The sequence below is a fragment of the Gallinula chloropus genome (genome assembly GCF_964237585.1).
Source record: "Gallinula chloropus genome assembly, chromosome: Z".
NCBI classification, from domain to species: Eukaryota; Metazoa; Chordata; class Aves; order Gruiformes; family Rallidae; genus Gallinula; species Gallinula chloropus.
Window position 1 is genome coordinate 55,594,291 of NC_140089.1, and position 27,476 is coordinate 55,621,766.

Here is a 27,476-nt window from a genome sequence, read left to right on the forward strand (position 1 = left end):
TCTAGGAAAAACATTTATTCAACTGATTTACAGAGTATGCCAATTAAGGCAAAATATATTACTTGGAAATCGACAAGCTTTCACTAGGTACAAATATGAGCTGGCTTAACAGTACATCGTATATAAAATTGTCCTTTAAAAGCATGTAAGAAAGGTAAAGGCAGAGCAATATATGCTGAAAAACTGCTTTAAGGTGAACAAAAAGTATTTGCTTTTTCTTTGTTTCTTAGAAAAAGTATTATTACCAAAATATTTTCTTCACAATTACTTCCATAATTCTCAATAAAGATTTAAGATTGTGCGAGGAAAGAGGACATTTGTAACCATTGAAAAAAAAATTGAGACACTGCTGAAGACAGAAAGATAAGAAACACGTAAGAATTACATAAACTGTGAGCTCATGACATTAAGAAGGCATTTAAGACTTAGAAATGTTTACAAAACTCAGGATAGCAAAGCATGTGATACACATATCACTATTTCTCACATCAAAGTGCTGACAACCATGACTTCATAGAAGAAATTACAGAATTCCATAGAAAATAGGAAGTTTGGAAGCACTGGAGTAAATTACCATGTAGAAACTGCTGAAGTAGTTCTATGTGTATACCTGATCTAAAAACCCACGTAAGCTATGTGAAATGTCTAATTAGACATGAATTTTATTACTGTTACATAAAATGAAACAAGACACAGTACAGATAATGAGATTTCAAAATTACTTAACAGTTACTTCAACTAATGAGGCATGGATTTGTGCTCTTTTTCAGCAGCTCACTCATGTGTTGTAAAAATTACTCGGAATCACTCCTGAGAACCCGTATGGATGCCAAACCTGTAAGGTCTTAAGTGCCACCTAAGCACAGGACACAAGATAACATCTACTACAGAAGGTAGTCTGTCTCCATTGAAATGCATATATAATATAAATGTTATGCTGTCAACATGTTTCTATTACTAGTGTAATAGAAATAGACAATTAACTCCTCCTTTAAAAGTATACTAAGTATCTCAGCAAATGCCTAGTAAGGTGTATAGTAGCACATTCCACTTTACAAACTGTAATGCTATTTGTCCCAGTTATAAATATGTTTGTTCTGTTTTGCGAATCATAGAGGAAATCATATAGTAGCTAAAACGTGCAATTGCTCATTTCCTCTACTGGCAATCCCCTTCAATTCTTAAAAAATATGCAGTATACAGTTAGATTACATATCTGTGTTGTATCCTCTGAGAATTAAGAGTGTATAGCTTTCACTTCAATTCCAGAATCAAACCAAGTATTCCATAGCTTCATGGATCAGCCTTCTTTCAAACAGTCCTGGGTGGTAAGTGTTGTTTGTACATTCCTGCTAGTGCTTTAGCTGCACTGTAGATCATCTGTCGACGGGACATACCAGTGAATACCACATGCCAATCAGTCCGGTTGACATTCACCATACTCTTCTCAAGCACTTCGCCCACAGTCACCAACAGGCCTGACCATCTCAGATTGTAGTCCTGAGGAGTGAGATTCTTAGCCTGTGTAACACGTGGAGAAGTGATTATTGAAGGAGTTTTAAATGAATAGTTTTGTTTCTATCTTCACTATTAACCAACTTTTCTAACTTACCATTCTTAGATCAATATGACGACAACAAAGGGTTTCAGAAGCCAAATTTCACACTGCCCCATAAATTGCCTAGCCAATTAGACTCTTGGATTTGTACATATCATGATCCAAATGACTTCTGAACAGTATTACCAGGAAGTTGTTTAGTTGTTTACGCATACAGGAGCCAACAGATGGAATTAGTAACAATACATATTTGTATGTCTCTTGCTGTCCAAATGTTTTTGAAACTGTTAAAATCTCCCTCTGAAGCAGGCAAGTAGCAAGTACAAGGAGAAAGCTGAGCCTTGCAGAAATGGTGGACCAATGCATTTGCGTGACATCACAGAGGGATTACATCCTGTAATTCCCTGAAGTCAGAAGGGAAACAATGGGTAAGTATCACAGCATTTAGCTGGTCTGATGCTCATCTTAGAATCACAGAATGTGTTAGGTTGAAAGGGACCTTTAAAGGTCACGTAGTCCAACCCCCTTGAAGGAAGCAGGGACACCTTCACTTAGATCAGGTCACTCAGAGACCCATCAAACCTGACTTTGAGTGTCTCCAGGGATTGGGCCTCCACTACGACTCTGGGCAACCTGTTCCAGTGATCTACCACCCTCATATCAAAGAACTTTTTCCAACCTAAGTCTACCCTATTCCAGTTTAAAACCATTCCCCCATGTCCTACTGCTCCATGCCCTTGTGAGCAGTTCTTCCCCAGCTTTCTTGTAGGCACCTTTGGGCACTGGAAGGCCGCTATAACATCTCCCCAGAGCCCTGGCTTTTCCAAGCTGAACCACCCCAACTCTCTCAGCCTGTCTTCATTGGAGAGTTGCTCCAGCCCTCTGGTCATCTTTACCGCCCTTTTCATAGGAAATTGCCACCGGCCACTGTCACATGCAATGATGGGTAGAAGAATTCTGGCGACAGCAAGACTGTTCTTAGTATTACTCAGTTCTTCACTGCACTGCACAACAGCATATGTAAGTTTTTTAGAAGCCTGCTCAAATACTGAAATAACTCGTTAAAAAGCAGATTGCTTAAGCAAAGGAACAGAAATTTTATTAGTGAGAACATACTGGCAGGAAGAAGTAAGAGTGCATCTAGCTGCAAGAGGGGACTGAATATCTAGTTATATCATCTCCATTATGATGCAAGATTGCACATCATTAATTATTTGGTATTTTCTACTGCTAAAAAATAGTACACTGCAAATAAAAACAAAACAAAAACCCCACAATCTTGCAGTGGTTTCCCATCATGCTTACAATTTCTGGCTCAGAAAAAAAAAAAGCCCCAACCAAACCCACCTGGTCTCTAACAGAAAAACATTCTCAAAACAAGCCCTCCAATCCACCTTTTTACCTCCTCAAATCAAGCAATATTTAGAGTTATGAACAGCCATGAGTATTGTATTATGTGCTCAGAAAACTGTGCCATTAGTGTAGACATTAACAAAAGTGTATCTATTCTATAGTTTTACTACTGTTTCCATTATACAGAACAATGAAATACCTAGCTAGCAAGCACTTGGAGCTTTTAATGCTGCATCTATTCATTCTTTTGTACTGTGAATAACAAATAACACAACACGAGTTTCTTCTCTGTTATTTAACTTTTCAATTGTTGGCTTGTTTTTTGGTTTTTTTTCCTGTCATCATCTAGTTGTCGCCATCAGACAGAAGGCAGGGACCAAAGGGACAGGGAAGAATGGAGACAGGTCTACTTGGAGATACCAGTGCAACTCCTCTCAGCCATCTTTGCCCTTCCAGATGCCCTTGCACAATAGCTATTCTGCTCTGGAACTGGAAAGGCAGGAAAATGAGGATGGGAATGACAGTACAACCAAGGGGTCACTTAGGGAGAGGCGGTCATGCCCACACCTCTAGACTGCCCCTGTAAAATACAAAAGAAGTGTAATTTTAATAGGTGACTTCCTTCTCAGAGGAACAGAGGGGGTCATATGTTGCCCAGACCCTACCCACAATGAAGTCTGCTGCCTCCCTGGTGCCCAGGTCAATGACAGCACAAGGCAGCTCCCCAGACTAGTACAGCCCTTTGAATACTACCCACTTTTGGTATTCCAGGTTGGCAGAATAAAATTGAGGAGAAAAGCCCAAAGACTATCAAAAGGGACTTTAAGGCATTGTGGCGACTAGTTATAGAGTTGTGGAAGCACAGGTGATGTTTTCCTCTGTCCCTATGGGGACACTGAGAGGAGCAGGAAAACACACCTGATCAACTCATGGCGAAGAGGCTGGTGCCATCTGTAGAATTTTGGGGGTTTTGATCATGGGATGGTTTATTCAGCACCAGGTTTGCAGGCAGCAGATGGGGGCCACCTGTCCCAAAGGGGGACAAGGATCCTACCCCAGGACTTGGCAGGGCTTGTGGAGAGGGCTTTAAACTAGATCTGGAGGGGGAAGTGAATAAAACCAGGCTAGCTGAAAATAAGTGTCAGAGTCAGGGGTGGGACCAAAAGTCCACCTCAAGTGCATCCACACAGCTAGGGATGCCATCCTACAACCAGAAGCACTGTGTGTTGGCGAGTTCCTTAAGTCCACTCCAGGAGGTGAGGGATACGTTGAAGCACATCTGAAGTGCTTCTACACCAATACACGTAGCATAGAGGAACAAGCAAGAAGAGCTAAGAGTCCTGCCTTGGTCCCAGAGGTATGACAGCACTGGCTTAAGCAAAACCTGATGGGAAGAGTCCTGTGACTGGTGTGCAGTGATGGATGCTTGCAGGCTCTTCAGAAGAGACAGGTAGGGCAGGAGAGGGGGGGACATGGCACTCACTGTATGCCATGGAGGGGCTGGACTGCGTTGAGCTATCAGTTGGCGACGACACCGATGAGACTCTCTGGGTAAGGATTAAGGGACAAATAAAGGGTCTGTTGTTGTGGGAGTTTACTATGGACTGCCCAGCCAGAACAACAACAACATTGATGAGTTATCCTTCAAGGGACTAAGAGCCACCTCTAGATCCCCTGTCCGTGTCCTTACGGGGGTTTCAACTGGCCAGATGTTAGCTGGGAACACCACCACAGCTAATACAAACAGGTCCAGGAGAGTCCGAAAGCAACTGGATGGTAACTTCCTTGTTCAGGTATTGAGGGAGCCAACGAAGAAAGGTGCCCTCCTAGATCTCTTGCTCATCCACAAAGAAGGACTTGGGAGGAAGTAGAAGTAGGTAGACTTCTTGGCCATAGTGACCACAGAGTAGTGGAATTCAAAATCTTTGTTGAAAGGAGGGAAACTGCCTCCAAAACTTCAACACTAGACACGGGGAGAGCAGATTTTGGACTGCTCAGGAAAGTAGCTGGTAAGGTCCCCTGGGAAACTGCTTTCAAAAGTCCATCAATGCTGGCCACTTTTTAAGTACCACCTCCTAAAAGCACAGGAACAGGCAACTCCAAAACACTAGAAATCAAGCAGGTGGGGCAGGAGGCTGAGCAGGGACGTTCCTCTAGAGCTCAGCAGAAAAAGAAAGTGGAAGCAAGATCACGAAATGTGGGGGGATTACGGGGACGCTCTTCACCTTTGCAGGGAGAAAATGTGTGTGGCCAAAGCTTAGAGAGAGCTGAGGCTGGACAATACTGTGGTAGACAATAAAAAGGGATCTTCAAATACAGTAACAACAAGAGGAGGACCAGAGAGAACATTGGTCTGTTGCTAGATGAGAACGGTCACATTACTAACAGGGACACAGACAAAGAAGAGGAGTTTAACACCTTCACTGCCTCTGTCTTCAACAGAGTCGATGGGCTTTGGGACTCCAGATGCCTCAAGTTGGAGGCCCATGACTGCAGTAAACTCCTAGTGAATCCTGACCATTCAGTGAAGTGCTCTGACCTGGCTGGCCCTGTGTGGAGCCAGGACTTGGAGTTGATGATCTTCATGGGTCCCTTCCAACTCAGGATATTGTATGATTCTGTGAGTAGTTTTTGCATAAGAACTTGGTTTTGGACTGGTTTTATAGAAGCCTAAATATCTTGCATTCAAGAAAAACCCACTCTGATTCTGGAAGAGACAGGCATAATGGGAATAAGGGTAACAACTGCTGCCCAATGACTCACTGCCACACCATGCACAACTCAACTGAAAAATGTACCAGCAACACCAGGAAAAATTTAACTCTGAAAAGTATGAAAGCAAGCAGTGTTTTTCTGTTGAAGTATATACAACCACAGTTCTCTTTCAACAGGAGAGTAGAATTTGATCTAATGCAAGTTAAAAGGCTTGCAGTTATACTGCATGCTGTCTGTTTGCTGGTGGTTAACAACATAAATATGAAGGCTCTATGAGCTTTATTAAAGACTGAGTGGCAAGATCTCAAAATAGACACTTGTTCCTAAATGACGTGCCAGATACTTTGCTCAATTGCTAACGTGCTCACACAGACACCTCACTGGTGATGCCATTTTGTTGGCATTAGATGACACTCAAACACATCTGGGAAGTAAGCTAAAGAAAGGAAAATGAGCCTTTGGATGGGTAAGAGTGCTTACTGCACCTCCTAGGTGCACTTGCTTAGTGCATTACTTGAGCTACAAGACCTCCTTCTGCACCTAAGAGTGAGGATTCTTATCAATCTAAACATTTGTGAGTCATGGAATCAGATTGATGACAATTCAATAATTAAAGCTGTACTTCCTTTTCTGAGGGAGTACTTTGAGGTTATTTTTTCCTTGGTTAACTTCTTCTTGGAATATTTCTTCTTCTTTAACAAGAATTAAAATCAGCGGCTCAAGTGCCATGTACTGCAGAATGAAGACTCCCAAGGGAGAACTGCTTTTCTACAAAGGCCTGAAGATTTTTAGGCAATGCATGACTCAAAAATATTTTTGATCCTCATTTTATAAACTAAGAAATTCAAGTGTAGCTACTACCAGTAAGAGCTGACATCATAAATTAAATCTTAAATCCTAAGTCTTAATCCAATTTTAATAAGCAAACAGAAAACTCGCCTGCTGAACATATTGCAAAGGCACTGGTGTTGCTTGGGTAAAAGCTTCCAGATGAATTCCATGAATTGGATCCTCGATAATCAGACATCCAATGTCAAACCACCTGCAATGACAGCCAAGTTAGAGTCTGTTGAAAAGAAACATGTTAGCCCTTGAATGATGACCGTTTTACAACCTCTAATACAACTGTAGTTAAAAATGTAACAATGACTTACATCAAGGCATCCCAGCATTTTTCAAATCAAATTTGCATGTATCAATTCATGTATATATAAAAAACTGAAGTGCCTGTGTTCCCATCTAAAGAATTCTATGGTTCCTGTTGTTTCATGTATTTTATATGTGTCTACATATAAATGACATTTTATTCTTTAAAGCACTGGAAGCAAGACCCTTTGAGTCAATGAGAAACAGCCCTCTCCCCACCTCAGGGATATATTTCAAGTTCTCACTTGTCAGGAAGCAATTCCTCAATGAAGTTTTCTACCGATACAGCAGGCTGTTTTTCATGGATTACTCCAGTCCGGCGCAAGCTGTCTATTCTTTCTTGGGCTCCCTACATGGGAACATGATCTATTAGTCAACATTCTCTTTCAATCACATCATACAACACTCAGAGATGTGTGCAAAAAACCTCTGTGGAGCAGAATTTTCAAGTTAAACAGAAAACAGCAATTTTGAAAAATTACTCTTTTTTCAACAGTAGAAAACCAAGAAACAAAAGTCATGAAAAAGCACCATAGCCTTTCCCAAACAGGAATCTCAAACAGTAACACAAGCTATGATAAAACTCACTAAATATTTTAGTTTCTTATTTTTCCATGAAGAAGACCTAGATTAGCACACAGAGAATTTCTAGCCTGTAATTGTGCCAAGTTCCTCTGTTAGTTAAAGCATCAGAATATATCCTGTTAGTCAAATCAAAAAAGAGACCAAAAGAGACCCTCTCTGTTCTGGTACCTATCCAGCTAAGGAATCATTTACTCCCACCCCGTTCTCACTCTGAGTTGCCATACAAACACTATTACCACTACGCTGCAGTAGCTAATCAGGTAAAGCAACATGTCTATTTTTCTCCTTTACCTCCATATAAAATTGTTTCAGCTAATACATTGCTATGAGGATAAGCTTCACTCCGCTGTGAATGCTGCCACAGCAGTTAGGAGAAAATACCTCCTTTCTATGGAGGAAATGGTTTGCTTACATTGAAGAAACAGAATAAAAAATAGTTGGTGTCACTGGGTTTAGGTACTGGCCAAGGAGACGGTTCCACCTAGATACAAGGAACAACTGTGTATTTTTAAAAGGTGGTGAAACAACCCTTGCTAACTCTTCTTCTGGGCCAGCACAGCTCTTTGAAAAGCTGCACAATGAATTCCTACATACTAAATGTAAGAATGGAGCTGTTCAGGAAGATCCTTGGCAAGTGTTGATCAAACTGTCTTTCACCTACAGAATTAGTTGGGAGACAACCCAGTCTCAAAGGCTCTCTTAACTTCTAATTACCTTTTTTATATTCAAGTTCTCATTTTTAGTTTTCATTCCCAAAGTACTGTGCTAGTGACAGACTAAGAACAAATGCCTGATACACATTCAAACTACAGTCATATCACAATGCCTGCCAGATGTGATGGCAATCAACTGCTTTAGAAGAAAATGGACATAAATGTTCTTCACTGCTGTGACCACATTTGCACAAGAACCCCAAAAGCTATTCCAACAAGCAGCTTTAGAATGATCTAATGAAACAGGCGGCAAGTTACACCAGAAACAAGAAAGGGAGAAGTCTCCCAATGCTACAAACTGACATTCCCCTTAGGGAATCAGATATTTCTGGGTCAATGCCCCATCCCTTAAGTGCTCAAGGTCAGGCCGGATGTGGCTTTGAGCAGTGTGGTCTAGTGCAGAGAGTTTCAGCCCCCTCTGCTGAGGACAATTTGTAAGGTCACTTCCAAACCAAACCACTCTCTCATCCTACGTTTCCATTGCCCTTCTCTGTGCTGGAGGTACTTTAGTACTTACTTTTAAACCTGCAGCGTAGCCCACAGGTTGGGGTGCGATGTTAGACTGCGCAGCCTCTCCAGTAACAACGGCCATTCCAAAGACTTCTTGAAAGGCATCTCGAATGGCTGCAACTTTCACCTCTTTGGTAGAAGTAACCACTATGTCCAGTTCTCCCCCAGTTTCTGTAAAACACAGGTGTGTGTATATATAGAGAGAGATGTATATCTATGAGCGTGTACTATTCTTCATTCCCATTACAAGCCAGTTTAAATACATTCTACATCTTAAGACTATGCTTCAGTTGGTCTTCTCTTTCTCACACGTTGCACAAAAGTTCTTTCCTGAAGCAGAAGTCACTTAATTTAGCTAGTCACCTAACTTTTACTTCCTAAGTGATTCATCAATGAAAAAAGGACAACAGGAACTGAGGCGTATTCTGCACCTGAAACAAAGCATAGTGCTCATTTAAGATGACAATTCATGGATTTAGAAGAATAATCCTGACATTCACCTCCTGCTGCTTCTGCTGAAGACAGAATATTGAACTAGATGAACCACTGGGCTAGAATCTCTCTTTTAGGGGGAAAGACTGACAGATAGGCACGTTCAGCCTACAGAAGATAAAGCTAGGGGGATCTCACTGATTTGTACAAATATCTGAAGGGAGCCTGCAAAGAGGAAGAAGCCAGACTCTTTTTGGTGGTGCCCATGGACAGGAGCAGAAGCAATGGGCACAAACTGAAACAAAGGAGGTTCCATACAAACATCTGAAGAAGCTCTTCGACCATGAAGGTAACCAAGCATTGGCACAGGTTGTCCAGAACAACGAGGAAGTCTCCATCCTCAAACATACTCAGAAGCTGCCTGGATGCAGTCAGAGAATCACAGAATGGTAGGGAATGGAAGAGAACCTTCTGCGTTCCAGTTTGTGCCCATTACCCCGTGTCCTGTCACTGGGCACCACTGAAAAGAGTCTGGACCCATCCTCCCTTCAGATATTTAGGAGTATTGACCAGATCCCCCCTTAAGTCTTCCCCAGACTACCGAGACCGAGCTGATTCACCCTTTCCCCCTATGAGAGATGATCCTGTTTTATTCCACATATTGCCCACTGCTTTAGTACAATGGTGCAGCAATGTGGTCAGCTGGATCACACCACAGGTCCAATTGAGTGACAGCTCAGAAAAACAAAGCGCACAAAGGTTTTAATGCTTTCTTCTCTGCCTCATCAGTTTCCTGACCAGCTTCACCTACATGCAAAGAGCAGCACTAGCACAACTAAGAAGGAGGACTGCTCACCAGACTGCTGCAACAAAAGCAAAAAGCAAAACAAAACAAACAAACAAAACACAGCAAGGAAAAAACACCTAAACCAGCCAAACAAAAACCCAACCCATAAAACCTGTCCAGTACTCTGACAAATTGTAGAAATCTCAGCTCAGTTAGACGTGACATGAATGTACTTTAGTAAAACACAAAATTGTGACTACCACAATGCTGCTCCTTCCTATTCATTTTAAAGCTCTAACTGAGATACTATGCTTTTCATTCCAGGCTCAATGCTCAGCAATACTTCACAAAATCTCAGAATCATACGACTGGAAGAGACCTTTGTAGATCATCAACCCTTTTAGTAAAAATTTTTTTCTAATATCCAATCTAAACCTCTGCTGGCGCAGCTTTGTGCCATTTCCCCTTCTCCTATCTCCTCTCACCTGGCTGAAGAGACCATTGCCCACCTCCCCACAACCTCCCTTCAGGTAGTTGAGACTTTATTGGACTGTTTTAGCCTTTTCAATGTTCTTCCCAAGTGTTTCAGGAACTGCTTCAAGTTTGCTGAGCTTCCTAAAATAGTATAAATACTGTTGGGCTAGAAAAGCAGAACAGCTGAAAGTCAGAAGAAAGCCTCAAAAGCGATGTAAACACCGTTGTGAGCACGCTTACCTTTCGGCTTGTCAACCCTCAATGTGATACCTTACACACCGGGATTTAATCACCAGATCCAACAGAACACATACAGCATATTTTAAACTCAATTCCATATCACTCCCTCAAACAGAGAAACAGGGAGGGAAAAAAGTATGTGACTTCCAGATTACAGACAAGGACTTGTCACCGTTTTGTTCTTTGTAACTTGCTCATCTCTCACAACCTGAACTGAAGGGTATTACTATGCTACTACCTAAACTACAGCAGAATACACAAGTAAACGAACCTTAAGACGCACATAAAAAAATCAGCCTGCAGAGTGAGAGTCTCACTGGACAACGCACCTGAGAAATCACCGCGTTACTGTGACAGATTTAACACACTCTCAGATAAACTTCAAGTGCTGTTACATTAATCTAACATTCTATGTATTACTTAATGGTTTGTCACAAATACTTACTGATATATGGAACCATGCCAGGGTCCAGCGTTGTAATCATGGTCTCCACTGAATGTTTGGTTTTATCAAGAACAGACTTCACCATGGGATTCTCAGCTACACCCTAAACATAAGCAAACAGACTTCCATATTATTTTCTCATTTTTCCCCAAGAAACTCACAATAGCACAGTTAAAACCCAACCAAACAAAACCCAAGTATTAAGCTGCTTCATGGTCTTCTTACCACATTTACACTTTGTAATGCCTGGTGCATCTCATTCCCCAGCACAAATGCTGCAAGACGTGACTAGGAGTGCGTGACTTTTCGGATACAGCAAAGGCCAAATATCATCACCGCCATCCTCTCACGCACCAATGCAGAAACAGGCCTGCCAGTGATGGTGGGCAACACACTTGATTTCCTCCTACTCTGGGACGGGAAGTCTTGAACATTTAACAAATACTAATTACAGCTATCATCAGACTCGGTAGCTAGACTCAAACTGTGACAACTCCAACTGAAGAGCCTCTTTTTTATGACCTTACAGACAAGAGGACCTATATAGGAATGGCCCATTACTAACAAGTATTTTTACAGAGCAGTTGAGCTGAAATTCCTCAATTTATAAATAGATTCTAAACAACGCTGAAAAAACGTTCTATCTTCTCCAGCCAAATCCCAGGTGGAGCTGCTGACAGACATAAAAGTTCATTAAATGTAAGCACAAACACTGACAGGGTCTTCCTTGCATATTATCTACCTTGAGGGACATCTGAAAGAATGGTGTTGGATTTCTGAAGAACAGCAGAGCAAAAAAGGTAGTTCAGTCGACTTCAAGAGCAGAAACAGAGATAACTGCAGCACTGCCGTGTATGCACTTCAACAGAGAATCCAGCTTGCATTTCTGCAACAACTGACAGTTAAGCCTCACAGATTCTGTCTGATGTTTAAAAACCTGACTCTGATGTGTGCTTCCACACATCCAACACTTGACAGCTTCAGTACAACTAACGATTCCTCATTCTTCCACCTAGAAAACTCTCAGAGGTCACGGAAAACACAGAGCACGTACAACATTTAATACTCCAATCATAAAATCTACATTTGGGTTGAAGTCAATCATACACATTCTCCAGAAACAGACATAGGTCACTTGCTGGATCCTACTGGTATACAGGCAACAATAACGTGGATGAGATTGGCTTTTCAACTAATTCACAACTGCCCTTTCGAACGGGCTACAAAATCATGTCACAAGGAAAACCTTCTCTTCTGGAACATTACCTTCTAACACAAGAAAGCAAGAGTTCAAGATCCTGGGTGGAAGAAGCAAGCCAAAAAGTAGGATAGCTACCTTGAATTTTGTAAGAGCTAACTTTGATCTCCTCCGCTACTTAATAGGAGCTATCCTGTAGGCTATGTTGTTTGAAGGACTGGGAGCCTGTGAGAGCTGGCTATTATTCAAACAGTGCTTCTTCCCAGCACAGGAACGATGCATCCCTTTGAGCAAGAAATCAGGAAAGAGAGGCAGAACACCTGCATGGATGAACACGGAGCTATTGGGTAAACTCAAAGAGCAGAAGATCTACCAATTGTGGAAAAAGGGTCTGAGCACCTCTAGGGATGCAACTAGGAAGGCTAAAGCCCTCTTGGAAATGAAGCTGCCAAGGGACATAAAGGATAATAAAAAGGTGTTTTTTAGATATGGGAATAGTAAGAGGATGACCAGGGATAATGTAGGTTCCTTGCTGAATTAGGAGGCTGTCCTGGTAACGGGGGATGCTGAGAAGGTGGAGATATTGAATGCCGCCTTTGCTTCAGTCTTCACTTCAAAGGCCCCCCGGGACCCACAGATCCTGTATGAAAGTTGGAGTGTTGGGGAAACGAAGAATTTCCCTCTGGTTGAGGTAGGGGAGGTTCAGGAGCGGCTCAAAGGGATTAATCCACACAAATCCATGGGCCCAGATGGGATGCATACACGTGTGCTGAGGGAGCTGGCGGAGGTGATTGCTGAGCCGCTCTCTATCAACTTCAACAGGTCTTGGAGGACAGGAGAAGTGCCTGAAGACTCGATGACAGCCAATGTCACTCCAGTCTTTTAAAAGGGCAAGAAGGAGGAACCTAGTAACTATAGGCCAGTCAGCCTCACCTCTGTCCCCGGAAAGGTAATGGAACAGCTTGTTCTGGACGCCATCTCCAAGCAATTGGAAGAGAAGAAGGTTATGAGGAGTAGTCAGCATGGATTCACCAAGGGGAAATCGTGCTCAACCAATCTCATAGCCTTCTACAATCTCATGACAGGCTGGGTAGATGGAGGGAAAGCAGTGGATGTCATCTACCTTGACTTCAGCAAGGCCTTTGATACTGTCTCCCATGACATCCTGATAGCAAAGTTGAGAGAGCATGGGATAGATGAGTGGACAGTGAGGTGGGTTGAGAATTGGCTGTTGGACTGAGCCCAGGGGGTTGTGATTCGTGGAGCAGACTCTGACTGGAGGCCTGTTACTAGCGGTGTTCCCCAGGGCTCGGTGCTGGGTCCAGTCCTGTTTAATATCTTCATTGACGACCTTGATGAGCGAATAACATCCACCCTCAGCAAGTACCCAATGATACAAAGCTGGGAGGAGTGGCTGACACGCAGGAACACTGCGCTGCCATCCAGCGAGACCTGGACAGGCTGGAGAGCTGGGCAGGGAGAAACTGGATGAAGTTCAACAAAAGCAAGTGTAAAGTCTTGCACCTGGGAAGGAATAACCACTTGTTATCAGTACAGGCTGGAGGATGACCTGCTGGAGAACAGCTTCGTGGAGAAGGACCTGGGGGTCCTGGTTGATGACAGGTTGACCATAAGCCAGCAGTGTGCCTCGGTGGCTAAGAGAGCCAGTGGGATCCTGGGGTGCATCCGGAAGAGTGTAGCCATTAGGTCAAAGGAGGTGATCCTCCCCCTCTACTCTGCCCTGGTCAGGCCCCACCTGGAGTACTGTGTCCAGTTCTGGGCTCCTCGGTATAAAAAGGACAGGGATCTCCTGGAGAGAGTCCACAGAAGGGCTACGAAGATGATTAAGGGCCTGGAGCATCTACCCTATGAGGAAAGGCCGAGTAAGTTGGGACTGTTCAGCCTTGAGAAGACTAAGGGGGGACCTAATTAAAAGTTATAATTATCTGAAGCAGGGGATGCAGGGGGAATCAGCCAGCCCCTTTTCAGTGGTCTGTGGGGATAGGACAAGCGGCAATGGCTGCAAGTTGGAATATAGGAAATTCTGCACCACCATGCGGAAAAACTTTTTCCCAGTGAGGGTGACAGAGCCCTGGGACAGGCTGCCCAGAGAGGTGGTGGAGTCTCCTTCTCTGGAGATATTCAAGACCCGCCTGGATGCCTATCTGAGTGATATGTCCTAGGGAGCTGCTTTGGCAGGGGGGTTGGACCCGATGATCTCAGAGGTCTCTTCCAACCCCTACAATACTAAGATTCTATGAATATGGTGACTGGAAGACATTATTACTTGAAGACCAAAGAAGCTGTCTTTTTATGATTATAAGACACGTGCCCTAGAAAAACGCGGCTCGACAACTCTGCTCTCACCATACTGATGGACGATTAATCTTGTTCTTTAAGACTGTAGCACTGTTAAGATGACTGGAGTAAGGGAGAGCTCCCTCTGCCACGTCACACACAACTCATTCTTCCAGATTTTCTTCTTCAAAAGGCCTTGAAAGCCCCTCCAAAAGTCTCCAGTCCCACTGGGACATCAATCTTGATTCTTCCTTCCGATTTACAGTACAGATAATAGTGTTGCTCCTGAAGGCAGCTCAGAGCTCACACACAGTCCCTGCATGATTTCTGCTACAGCCTTCACAACACTACTCAGATATAGCATGCCACAGCTCCAAAAAGGTTACAGGCTCATGAGATGCTGTCAGTTGTTGCTGCTTATTTCCTCTCTACGATTAGATCGCACCACAAGGATTATCTGTTCTGCATTATACACTCCGTGCCCTCTAGCGGAATAGAAAAAATCCTACAAAATACCACAGACACCTCTTAAGAAACCCCTCCTCAGTGGAAGAAACACTTATTTGCCTCTCCCTGAGGAGACTTGTTTGGTTTAGAACAGGAAGGACTTGCATCCCCTAAAAACCAAATCAGTTCATTAGGAAATGACAAAAAAAAACCAGGATGTACAAAGAATCAAAGAGGTTCTGACATTTCCCATGATTTAAGGGCATGTGACAAAACCTAAAAGGCAGAAGGATCTCCCTGTCACGAGCACCAAGATGCCTGCATTTATGTAGTCATTCCTCTTCTGGAAAAGAAAGCAGCAGTTTCAGCAAAAAAAAGCCACCTTGCAAATGAGCACAGAGGAAAGACAGGACCTAGAGCAACATGCACTTAAAAGTTGTATCTTGTTAGAGACAACAAAAAATGGTAGTTCATCCTGAAGGGTAACATACAAAATCACAGACCTTTATAAACCCCCACAGCCCTCCAGCAGGTGTTCCACCTTGGGCAGTAGCTACTCTGGGGTCTTCAAGCTCCTCAGGAAAAGTGATTGCAGAACCAGTTCCAGGAGCCAAAGGGGAAGAGAAAGTTGCTTGCTGAGTAATAGGATCTGCGAAGACACCTAGGAAGAGGGAAAAACAAGACACAAGTACTGCGTTTCATTTCTTATGCCGTAGCAACATGCAATTGTTTTACAGGAAAATGAACAGGAAGAATAGAATAATACTGGGCTGATTCCTTTCATTTCTTGAAGGCCCCAGAACAATCCTGCTTGTTAGAGTTTAGCAGAGGCAACTACTGTGAATGAGTTCAACAATATCTGCTCATAGAACCGAGCCTACCTGCACCTTATGTGTAAAATTAAACAAAGACATGTTAGCTTAAGAGTGGTGCTTTTTATTGTCTTCAGATTTCCATAGGTCTTTCTGGACAGACTGCTTAAAAGACATGTCACAAACAATGGTTAAAGCCTGGCCCAACTGCAGCTGAAGAGCTAAGTTTCCATTAGGCTAGTAGAAAATCACATCAGTTCAGCAACTACAGCACTCGCTTGCATGGCAGGCAAGTATTTTCCACTGTCCTGATGCAATTTAGTAGCCAGAAGCAAGGAAAGAGAAGCTACTCTCATGTGACGGACGACTTCTTACAGATAGCGAGCTTCTCAGAACAAAAACTTGCCCATTAGGAGATTACAGCCTGAGATACCTTACCATTCCGTGGAAATACAATGGCTGAAATTGCCTCTGAGCTGAACAGCAGCAACACAGAAATAAATGGACAGCTGGGCTTTCCTGGGCACATTTTAAAATATTGCTCTCAAACACTTTTCTATGAGCCTGAGTGCTAGCAGAACTCTATGGAAGAGGACTCTTGTCCTACACCGTGATCGTACTTCAAAGGCCATTCTCCATTCCTCCGAGCGCAGCTACTCAGTAATTAAGTGTCACAAGAATAATAAAGAAGCTGAACTTGTGGGACTCTAGCAGACTGCTGAAGTAGCCACCCAGGAGACCCCTCATCCTGTCTCACAAGCACAAAGGTCTATATACAAAAGGTTACCTGTGACGGGAGGTGCAGAGAATGATGGCATCAGTGGGCTCTGTGGTGCTCGACCAGCGTGGCCTCTGGTGATATCATACGTTGAAGACATGGAAAATCCTGAAATCGGGGGACCAGCAGGAGGTGCAGGAAGACCAGAGCCAGCAGTAGAGCTTAATGAAGGAGCTGCAGAGAACTGCGACACAGAGGTACTAAAAGACGAAGGGGCAACTGGAGGTCGGGCTGGAGTTAGAGGTGGCGCCATAGTAGAAACTGTTGCAGATGGCACAAGTGGAAAAGAAGATGAAGTCATCATAGGAGGAGGAAGTGGAGATGCTCCAGCTGCCAGAGGTGCTGAGCACTCAGGAGAAGATGACAGGCTTGGTGTAGCAAGGGGACTGGACAAAGCTAGGGGAAAAAAAGACAAATGGAATTTTAGAAACACCGAGCCTTCATCTCAGAGATTCAGGTATGTAATTGTTCAGCTAGTTTACAAGTAAGTTTTGAGCAAGTCTGCTTTTCTCCTTTCAATGGAAAAAAGTTTAGTTCTGCTTGAGTTTGCAACCACCACCAATTGCCCTCAATTTCTGGAGATAGTAGCCTGGAATCTCTTTTCTTCTCTGACCCTATTTGTCACAGCTAAAATAACGAGTCAACATTTCACTACCCATTTTGTAGCAGATGAAGTGGGCCTCAGAAATTTCCAGCTAGCACGCTGAGCCCCAGGCAGCCCTCTCTTCCCTGGCACCCAGCTGTGTTTCAGTCTGGCCCCCAGCTGATCCTTGGATAAGCCAATTTTGTTCTCTAAACCAAATTTAGACAGAAAATTAAGCCAGAGAAACAGAAAATACTGGTTTTTACAGCACTAAGCTGTTGGATCAGCTCAGATGTGAAACTGAACTCAGCCTAAACATTGATGACAGTCAAGTGACGTGCCAAGTTACCGTAAGGAGGTCGTTTCCAAACATTATCACGCACACCAGTCAATAAAAAACGGAACATCCACACCCCCAACATAGCTACAAAATACTTACATGGGCCACTGTCCTAGTATATTCCATAGATTTTAAAACATACAGAACAGAAATATTAAAAGGATGAGATAAAGATCAAGAAACTCTTCTGCTCCCACTGAAAATTAGTATTTGAATAGTATATTCATAAAACAATATGTCATGTTATTAACGGTTAGCACACTGTCGAATACCATTAATAATATTGTAGTGTGAGCAATGTCACTACAGAAGCCTCATCATTTTTACAATCTTGGATTATCATCAGCAATTTGGAGGTCTGGTTCTATATTCCAATCATGGCTTTAATGGTTGTCACACCTGGAAAAGATGCCTTACAAAGACACACAGACCCAAATGAAAAGGTGTTGCTGGATGTGCTTACAAAATCATGCTATTTGTTTTCGTCTCCCAGCCATCAAGTATATGAAGGCTTATCTTGAAATTCAGCTAGCAAATGTTCATCTTCCTTGATGTCATTCAATTCTTCTGGAAAAATCATCAGAAGGTGTTGCACTTTGGTATTCCTAACAAATGGGCTCAAAATCCACCAAAGCTAATTCATCTGGAAGATTTTTACATAGCTCAGGAAATTCTCTTTGCCAATTTACATATACAGAGTGGAAAGGGTTTTTTGTGTGACACTTGCAATGATTTTGGCAACAGGAATGCATTGACAACATAAACACTTTCAAATAACAATTTTCTCAAACGCATGACTTTCTTACAAAGAAGTAGGTAACTCCTTCTTAAAACACCACCTTTATCTTGAAGGGATAAACCACCTTTATCTTGAAGGGACAAACTGTAAGTGTGTTTTGGGGTTTTTTTAAATAACTACTGGGTAGCACACTGCTGATGGCCACTTGTCATCACAGAAAATGTCAGCGAGTCTGCAAGTCTGTTTTGGTACAAGAAGAAAGCTGAAGCCATATTTAAATCCCTTGCCACAAGACAACCAGCAAACCTCTGTGCGATGCACAAAAGTTTCACGGTCATTTCCTCTACCATTACAAGGTGCAGCTAAAAACAACCCCTACTATTTAAAGAGAACTTCTATAAAGTTAACCACACTGCTGGCATCCTGTAGCCCTTTGTGCACCAGCTCCACTTTCACTGCTGCAGTAACTTGCCTATGAATGAGGCGGTCAATAAATGTCATGGGTGGAAATAGATCGGTAACCTTATTCGAGAATCCATTTTTAGCCTAGTCAAAGCAATCACTCCATCAATGGTTACTCTGAGGCAGTCTTAATAAAAACATGGCTTTTATTAAAGAAATCATTCACTGTTGAGGATGCAGCTTCTCCAGCACAGCCCTCCTTCAGCATTTGACAATAAAGTTGTTCTTTCTGTATTTCATTACTGAAACAGAATTTAGCAAAAACCATAAGCAGAAACACGTTAGGAACATCTGTACAGCAAACCTTCCATGCTGTGATCTGTTCTCATGCTTGTTTCTTATAATCATCAGCAACATTTTCTATGCGTCCTTCCAACAGAATTTCCTGACAAATACATTTGTCAACGTATTGTTTACATTTAATATTACAGACATTTTTACCATGTCAGGAAAAACAAGTGATGCCCCAAAGAATATACATTTGTGTCCTCACTACTGGGTAAAAATATATCCAGAGGTTTCTGAAATATATGCCAAGAAGTATCTTCAATATGAGTAAAGCTTGATTTTTCTTCTTTTTTTAGATAAAACTATTATAAAGGAATGCTCTGGTATTTTCTTCCTGCACCCAATGGATCGCCCAGCACATCCTCCTGGGGCTAAGAGCGCTCCACTCGGGAGTCCACGGCACTAGTGTGACTCAAGGTAATGTTACCAGATGTGTCAGAAAACTGAGCATTCGGTAGTCAAGCACATGGGGTTCAGACTCTGGAAAAATCAGATTCAGTGCTCTGATTACCACCCACAATAGTAAAATCCAAGTGATCGTCCACGTTTCTCACTATCCCCCACAAGACTGTAGACTTGTTTGAACTCCCTTCTGTGCTGCTCATCTCACTGTGCACTGTACTGGCCAGTATTCCCTGTCCCCACGTCCTTAAAAACCCTAAGTGCATCCACATGACTTCATCAAAAAGTTTCAAGAATAATAAAAACATTTACACTACTCTCTGTCAGATGTATGCCATACTGCCATGAGAAAGAAACAAATTCTTCCCATCAGCCTGGAGAAGAGCTCTCTAGGTTGATCCCAACACCTCTGGATGAACTGCTGTGCTTTAAAAAGACATGAATAAATATCACTGAGTTTCTGAGGAAGTTTCTGTACCTAATGAGCCAGGTGTAGCAGCAGTGGTAGCACCTGTAGTCTCCCCTGCTGTGTTTGGTGGGGGTGTACCAGGTGGAGTTGTCTCTATTCCACTCTCTTCCATCATTTTCCTTCAGCTACAGAAAACTGTAAGACAAAAAAGAGAAGAAAAAAAAAAAGCATATCTTGAGAAACAGGGATAGTGTTTGCGGCAATACTGAGCTGTAGTAACTCCAAGGACCTGTTCTTTTCAGAGCTGATGCACGACAGGATGCAAAAGGTGGCATGAAGCAAGACAGAGAACGAAGTCTCCCCCCTCTGCCCATAAAGAACCACAACTACCTCTGAAGCTGGAGCCCTCTCCACTTAAGCACTGCCACAGATGCTCCCGACCCACCATCAAACTGACTGCAAGCACTTTCTCCAACACCAGGCATAGTGGCAGAGCTTGCATGGGCCTAGGGCTACAGACTCCGTGACCTGAACTCTATGACCCTGTCTGCTTAAAGGAGAAGCTAAAGAAACCTCCAGACATGCCACAAGAAACCAGGGAAATTTACTTCCAACCTACCTAGAAGTACAATGACATTCATTTACACTGAACAAGTTCTCCACTGCACACAATTCCTGTAAAATCCAGGTCTCGTACTGCTCTGGTGAGTATCAGAAGTGACAGTAATTGAAAACTTTGGCTTTTCTTTTGAAGGCCACATTACATTGAAAGTATCTTTCAGCATCTTTGACTACACCTGTACAGTGCACTACTTGTGGAAAAGTAAAGCTATGTGCTTATTTAAAACCCCCTAAATTAAGAGAAAGGCCTCAGGAGATGAAAAGGAGAGGATGAAAGACTAAGATTAACACCTGGAGATTTTTGGTCTTCAGAGCAGAGGAAGTTACCTAAAACCCCCTGCTTCCTCCCAAGTCTGGTAAACCAGACCGAGATTGTTTGTACCACTCCCTGAGGTAGCAATTCCATAAGGACATTTTAATAACATAAAAACCCTACAGAAAGGAATTTATGTCTGAAAAATTGGCAGGAAAATATTTTCCATCATATCCATTACCTCAGTAGCTACTGAGGACTGACAGCTTACTACATTTAACAAGTATCAGAGGAAAAGCCTTAGGTAATGTGTTGAGTAAAAGTACTCACAGGTATTTATAAAGAACTCCACTTACAAAAATACAGGGGGGTTCCTCTAGGAAAAAGAAAAAACCCTCATTGCTGTTTAAAATGTGTATACAGCTATGTTTAATGTAGAGGGAAAATTACTGTTATTACCAAACTGAAAAGTGAAGCAAGCATTGAACAGCAATAGCAAGCCCAAACCTACAAAAATTAGAGAAGCCTGAAGCCTAAATGCTCCCTATCATCCTTCTCCCTTTAGCTTACCCAACTCCTCACACAATCAACAATCTCGTTGTGAACTCCTGACTTGGCAGGGATGAACAAGAAGTTTGCCCAGGTAACACTTTGCTATACACCGAATTCTCAACAAAAGCCAGGTGTAGTTTGCAAATGCTGCATGAAAATGCATAAAAATAATAAGGTGAAGTAAAGATGAGAGATGGAAAGAGAAAATTCACAAGAGAAAAGCTAAAATCTGATAGGTGTAATTGGAAGCAAATAGCCCATCATGTTGAAAGAATCTAGAACTGCTGACAATTAAAAATGATCCCACAGGACATGTGGTTAAATACTTTCATCTGAACGGCCTATCTGAAACCACTTACACGGAAGAAAACAGAAAGCACTGGGCTGAAAGAACATGGAAGGCAAAGAACCCAGCCAACCCACGGACTTTTAAACATGTTCAGGCCTCAGCAAAATTTCCAGTGAACGTTTCTACCCTCCCCTACGGGAGATCCAGGGAAAAAGCTCCCCAGTAAGATCAGCCCGCAAATCCTCAATGACAAAGGAAACTCAGACAGCCCAATGCAAACAGGCACTTTCGGTGACAGCAACTGCGGCACTGCCATCTAGCGATTTGTGAGCATCAGCTCATCTCACAAATTTCATCTCCTGCCACATTTAGCTAGAAGGCAATCTCGTTTTAGGCTTACATGGAAGTAAAAAAGAAGGGATATGGAAAAAAAAAATACAGAAAACCACAAGGGGTGGGAGGGAGGAAGGGAGGGGAGCGGGGGACACGGACGGGACGGGACACACACCACATTCCCAACACATCACGCTTAAATTTATTATCAAGTCGTTACGTTTCCGCTAATATTTTGCAATAATCTGGACAACATGACCATACTTCAAAAGCATTTTTCAGGTTGTGACTCCAAAATACAGAAATTCACAGCCAACTATAACCTACAAATGCAGATGACCAAATTCCACATGGAAAAACACATTATCTAGAACGTGGTGGTATGTCAGAGTTTAGAAAAAGGAACTCTTTTCAGTCACCCTTAAATAACTGCTGCTTGTAGTGCAGTAGATGCTCCTGCTAATAAAGTCCTGTCCCCCCCAATATACTTCATAACCCCATGAGGAAAAACTGGTCTCTAAGCAGAGCCTCAAACAAAACAAACAGCTGGAATACTAAATTCAAATGCCATTAGAATGCTATTCTTGTCTGTAAGCGTAATATTGACTATTCTAATTGTGTGGAGCAATACTGATTACATACATTGTTAATATCTAAGCACAAGTCAACAACTGTCCAGAAGAGAGAGCTGTCATTTATTTATTTATTTAACTAAACAAATCAATGGCTTTGAGCCATTCCCAGCACAAAAACCTCTCTAAATAAGATATTGCATCCCGGGTTGCATTACCTGATAGAGAGATTCCTAGGCACATACTTGGAGTCAACAGGAGAGAAGACAAAAGGAAAACCTTCAGTTGTTAAAGACAGAGTGAAGCTGACACAAAATAAAAAGACAACACTTCAAAAAACACCCCAAAACAACAGAGCTGAGCTGTTCCTACATCAAAGTTTCATCTGAAAAGTCCTCCACTCTACTTTATTCCATTTCAGACAGGCAGGGAAAAAACTTCCTTCAGACTGGGGCCTGGTCAATACAGCCAGATCCCAGGGGACACGCAAAGCCTCGCTCTAGCCATCAATGTAATCACCTTGGGTCAAACGACTTGTTCTAAAGTCCAGGGCTTTAATGAGCCTTTAATGAGCCACAGGAAAGGAGAGGCGAAAAAAAAGAGAAAAAAAAAAAAAGGAGAACAAAACTCTCCTACACCTGCTGAATAGTCACAGCATAATGTTAATCACAACTCCCACATTAAAAGAAAAAGAAAATGGAAATGTTTACCAAGCAGAAACCACTCTGCCTCAGACCTAATGCTGTACCAATAGTTCGAAACACCAGGCATGACAGAATGGTTTGGCCTCATCCTACGACTTCTGCAGACAGTTACTGTAGTGCACAGATATCATAAAACCAAGGAAGTTTTTCTAAGAGTTTCCTAGTGCCTGAGAATTAGTTTCCCACATTCTTAGTGCCATTGTCAACCTTTGGGATTCGTTGCACACCCTTACTGTTGTTATTTTGAAATCATAGAGGGCTTACATAGCTCCACAAGCCACTGATGACCACAGAGAACTGTTGGTCTAGTATACAGTGTTATCTACATGGGACTACGTAAACCCAAAGACACAGCTACACAGAACCACATGCATTCAACCAGTTTGTACCAACTGACGTAGGGTAAATGTCATGATGCAACAGCTCCAGCACTTGCAGACGATTTTGCCCAAAAGAAACGTTTGTTTTTCACGGCACTATAAACGAACTAGAAAGGGCAAAGCACTGCAACAAGGTATCCTCCAGAAACAGACTTCCTGAAGCATCACTTCTATCCTATGCTAAGAGATCCTCAAGGGTAAGGATTTCTACTGCCAATCATGCTAATTCCAGCTAAAACCACAAGGGATCTAGCACTTCCAGCTTGAGCTGCAACGCTGGAGCACAGGGCCCTGAGAGCAGGCATCTGAACACTACCCAGTGCCGGGAGAAAGCCTGGTCACCAGGAGGGTGACTCGCAGGAGCAGATCACTATACAGGACCTAGCAAGCTATCAGGACCAACCCACTGGAAGTTCTATGAAGTGCTGGTGGTTTCCAATACCACTGCCAGTCATCACTGAGGCAGCAAGGGGTCTTGCTCTGTAGCTTGATCTGCCTCACAACCCACAACCGTAACGCTGCAAGAAGCCCCAGAGCCTGCCAGCAAGGAGCACTGGGGCCAGTGCAGCCTTTCTTTAGAAGGACAAGACGGTTCAGAGTAAGGGCAACAAGACAGACTGCCTACACCAGAATCAGTCTGGTGAGGGGCAGACACCGTGCAGTCGCAGGTGTGCTGCCCAAGGGGGGAAGTCGCCCCGACGGGACGGCTGCCGGAGCTCGTCCCGGGGCTTCTACAGGCGCACACACACACGCATACCGGGACGACCAGCAGCTACCACGAAGCGCCTCGGTACAGACGGGCCGCCGGAGCGGCGCGGCCCAAGCCAGAAGCCCTGAACGGCGGCGCGGGCCCCGCCGACATTCCTCACACACACAGCCCGGCAAAGACCTCAGCGACCCTCTGCCCCACCTGGCACAACCTCCCGCGCTGCCCCCAGGACCGCGTCTTAACATCCGGACCTGCCTACAGGGCCCCAACGGCCCCAGACGGCACCCGGGACCGGGGGACACCCACCGCTCGCTCCGGGATGCCGCCCACCGCCCAGCCTCACCCGCCCAAAGCCTTCCAGACGCTCCCTCCCCGCCGCCGCGGACGACGAGTGCCAAGGCGTGCCCTCCTCCCGCCGCGACACGGGGCCTCACCGAGCCCATCCTCCAGAGCCCACCGCCTCCTCCCGCTGCGCACCGCCCAGACACGCTGGCCCAGCCAGAAGGCCGCGGCCCCGGCCTCGTCGGCAATACCTGGAGAAAGGCACTACCGGGCTCCGCCACCGACTACAGCTCCCAGCAGCAGCAGAGGCGCCACGCAGGGACGCCGCACCAGCCCCACCTCTCGCTGCCACGTCTCCCTCGGCGCTGCCTAGCTACAGGGCGTTCCGGCTACCGCTTGCGCCAGCCGCCGCGCCGCCACCGCACGCCCGACCACCTCCGGGTGGCCCTGGATCCCAGGAAGAGTATCCTACGGCCTCGGCTGGGGATGCTGCTTCTGGGCCGGAGCACCCGCGGCGCGGTTCCCTCTCAGCCTCTAAGATGGCGGCCGCAGGAGCAGCACACCTCCCCCGCCACGCTCGCAGCGGACCTCGCGTCACGTGGGGGTGCCGGTCCCGCAACCTGCCCCCCACCCCCCTCCCGGCCCGCTGCGTGCCGCCTCAGGCTGCGCAAGTCGGCAGCTGCCCAGCTACCCGTAACCCTCGTGCCTTCATCCTCTGCCAGCCGGAGAGAAAACATTTACTTCAGTTTTACAGCCTTTACAAAGCACCAGGCAACCCTCCCAGCTGCCCAGGGTTTCCCCCACAACTCACCTCTGCTGCTGCCAGTGCACTTCCTGGGTCCAGTGAAGGTGGTGGACAGCGCTGGGGTGGCGAGTGATGGGGGTGTGCCCCAGCTGCTGGACCGGCTCTGGTGTTGGCAGCTCCTGGGCCCAGGTCTAGTTTTCCTGGGAGGGTGGCCTCTTGGGGGGCTGGGAAGAGTCCTGGGAGCCGCTGGCCCTCCTCTTTGCTGCTCGTCTTGGTCTCCCAGGGGCACGGTCCCTGCCCTGGCTGGCACTGGAGGGACCTGCCACAGCCTGCCCCAGACCCGCCGCCGGCTCTTCACGCTCCCCGTGGATGGGAGAGGGGGCGTGGTGTGGGCTGGTGGGATGCCCAGCAAGAGCAGCGGCCGAGGTGCTGGGGCGCTCCTCTTCCCGAGCCCCTGCTGGGCTGCTGGAGGGGGCTGGTCCAGGGGCAGGAGAGCCGGCTCTGGAGGCAGCAGGATGGGGGGCAGAGGTGGGCCTGCCCTCCCGCGCCTCGGCTGCAGGGCCATCCTCCAGGCCCAGGAGACGTCGGGCCTCCCTGCGGCAGCGCCGCACGGCGACACTGATGAGCCGGCGCACGAACGACACTGCGCGCTCCTGCAGGCTGGGCTGCAGCAGCCGGACCAGCACGTCTTCATCCAGCCCGTATAAGCCCAGGACGGCCCGGATGAGGTCCTCCAACACATCTGCTGTGGAAGGCTGCCGTTGAAATGTGGCCCTCAGGTGTTGTTGTAGCCACGGCAGAAAGCGTTGGAGGAGGGCTGGGTGCTCATCGAAGAGAGATGCCCAGGTGTCTGGCTGCAGGCCACCCACTGTAGCCCTGGGCACCGTCTCCACCGCCGGCGGCTGGGCAGCTAGTGGGCAAGGGGGGCTGTTGGTCCCCAGGTGTCCGGTCACTTCTCCAGCTGCTTGTCTGCCAGGCGATGTTGAGTCCTGTCGTGGAGGTCTGATGTGGACCTCTTCAAATTCATGGTCTGCCCGCACCGAGTGCAAGATGGATTGTACTCCCCTCTTGCAGAGGGGGCACTCAGGTTTGCTGTTAGCCCACCGCAGGATGCAGGCGTAGCAGAACTGGTGGAGGCATGGCATCACGAAGGCGGCGTTGTCAATGCTGTCCAGGCAGACTGGACAGCGGTGTTCCACCTCCGTGGCCATGCTGTTCTGGCTGCGGTGGGCTGGGAGGAGCTGCGGGTGGTGAACTGCTTCCTCCAAACGGCGCTGCAGCAGCTCGAAGCTGCGCTAGAAGATGCGCCGCGTGTGTCCTGGACACAGCCTTTAGTATCTCTGGGATACCGCACTGGAAAAACGTCCTGGATAAGGCAGTAGCACTTGTGCTCAGCACTCCAGCCTCGCTGGCTGCTCTGCCAGGAGTTGCACTTGATGGTCCTTGTGCATCTCCTCCCACTCAGGATATTCTGTTATTCTGTGAATTTATACTTGTGCCTGGTACCCACCCACCCAAGGTGCAGAAGCCAACAGTTTGTCTTGTTAAATTTCATGCCCTTGATGACTGCCCCAGGCTCCAGTGTATCTACAGCCCACTGCAAGGCCTGTTCTTGCTCAAGAGACTTAACAGCGGCTGCCGGTTTAGTAGCATCAGTAAACTTGCTAACGGTGCATCCAACCCCTGCCCCCGGATCACTGATTGACTGGAACTGGCCCTAGAACTGAGCCCTGAGGAGCAAGGCCGAAGCACTTTGTTCACTCTTGTGGGTTTTCTCCTGCCCTTCTCTCCTTCCATTATGCCAAATCTCATCCTTGATCAAACTCTAACTAAATTGGAATAATAGTTAAAGCAATAAATAAGTAGAACTAAAATAAATAACAATTTCCCACACATCTGCCTGTAACCAGTGTTTGAAATGAATCGTTGGCGGTCAGAGTTACAAAGGAGAAACTGCCATATGCTCTGCCCCTTTATGCTGCGTTTGTACGTTGTTACTGGCTCCTTAGTCATTAATCAATTAAGGCGATCATTGTTATTATTATTATTAATTTATTAAAGGGAAAACCTATCTTGCTTTTGTGAAGTCAACTTCCGGTCTTTCTCAAGGGTAAAGGTTAAAGTATTCAAGAGACTGGCTTGGAAGAATCGCCCCACTTCTGGACGTGGCTCCTCCAGGAACAGGCAGAACATCACAGAAGTTCAGGAGCTCAAATCAGCCTTGATTTCTGTCACAGTTTTGTGTGGCTGGGTCCTGGTGGAAAAGGGGGCGGGGGGCTGCAGAAAATGGCTGCTGCAAGAAGCAGCCAGAAGCTCTCTGCA

General features: G+C 45.2%; 1 protein-coding gene across 1 annotated transcript; it reads right to left on the reverse strand.

The window, feature by feature from the left end:
- LOC311203395 (protein PRRC1-like) lies at positions 1 to 24,854 on the reverse strand. The gene is made up of 9 exons (XM_084278072.1): positions 24,661 to 24,854; positions 19,784 to 19,909; positions 16,501 to 16,887; positions 15,405 to 15,562; positions 10,959 to 11,061; positions 8,588 to 8,751; positions 7,018 to 7,121; positions 6,566 to 6,668; positions 1 to 1,521 (listed from the first exon to the last, which is right to left on the reverse strand). The coding sequence occupies exons 2-9, from the start codon at positions 19,887 to 19,889 to the stop codon at positions 1,312 to 1,314; spliced, it is 1,335 nt and encodes a 444-aa protein (XP_084134198.1). The 5' UTR covers positions 19,890 to 19,909; positions 24,661 to 24,854; the 3' UTR covers positions 1 to 1,311.
- Positions 24,855 to 27,476: the final 2,622 nt, after the last annotated feature.

Bases quoted from the DNA above. Each gene is read 5' to 3' on its own strand.
- LOC311203395 (XM_084278072.1), bottom strand. From the start codon at position 19,889: ATGATGGAAGAGAGTGGAATAGAGACAACTCCACCTGGTACACCCCCA. The intron at 15,563-16,500 runs GTAACCTTTTGT...CCCTCTTCCTAG, and splicing joins CTCTGCACCTCCCGTCACAG to GTGTCTTCGCAGATCCTATT. The intron at 6,669-7,017 runs GTGAGAACTTGA...CTGTCATTGCAG, and splicing joins GAGGAATTGCTTCCTGACAA to GTGGTTTGACATTGGATGTC.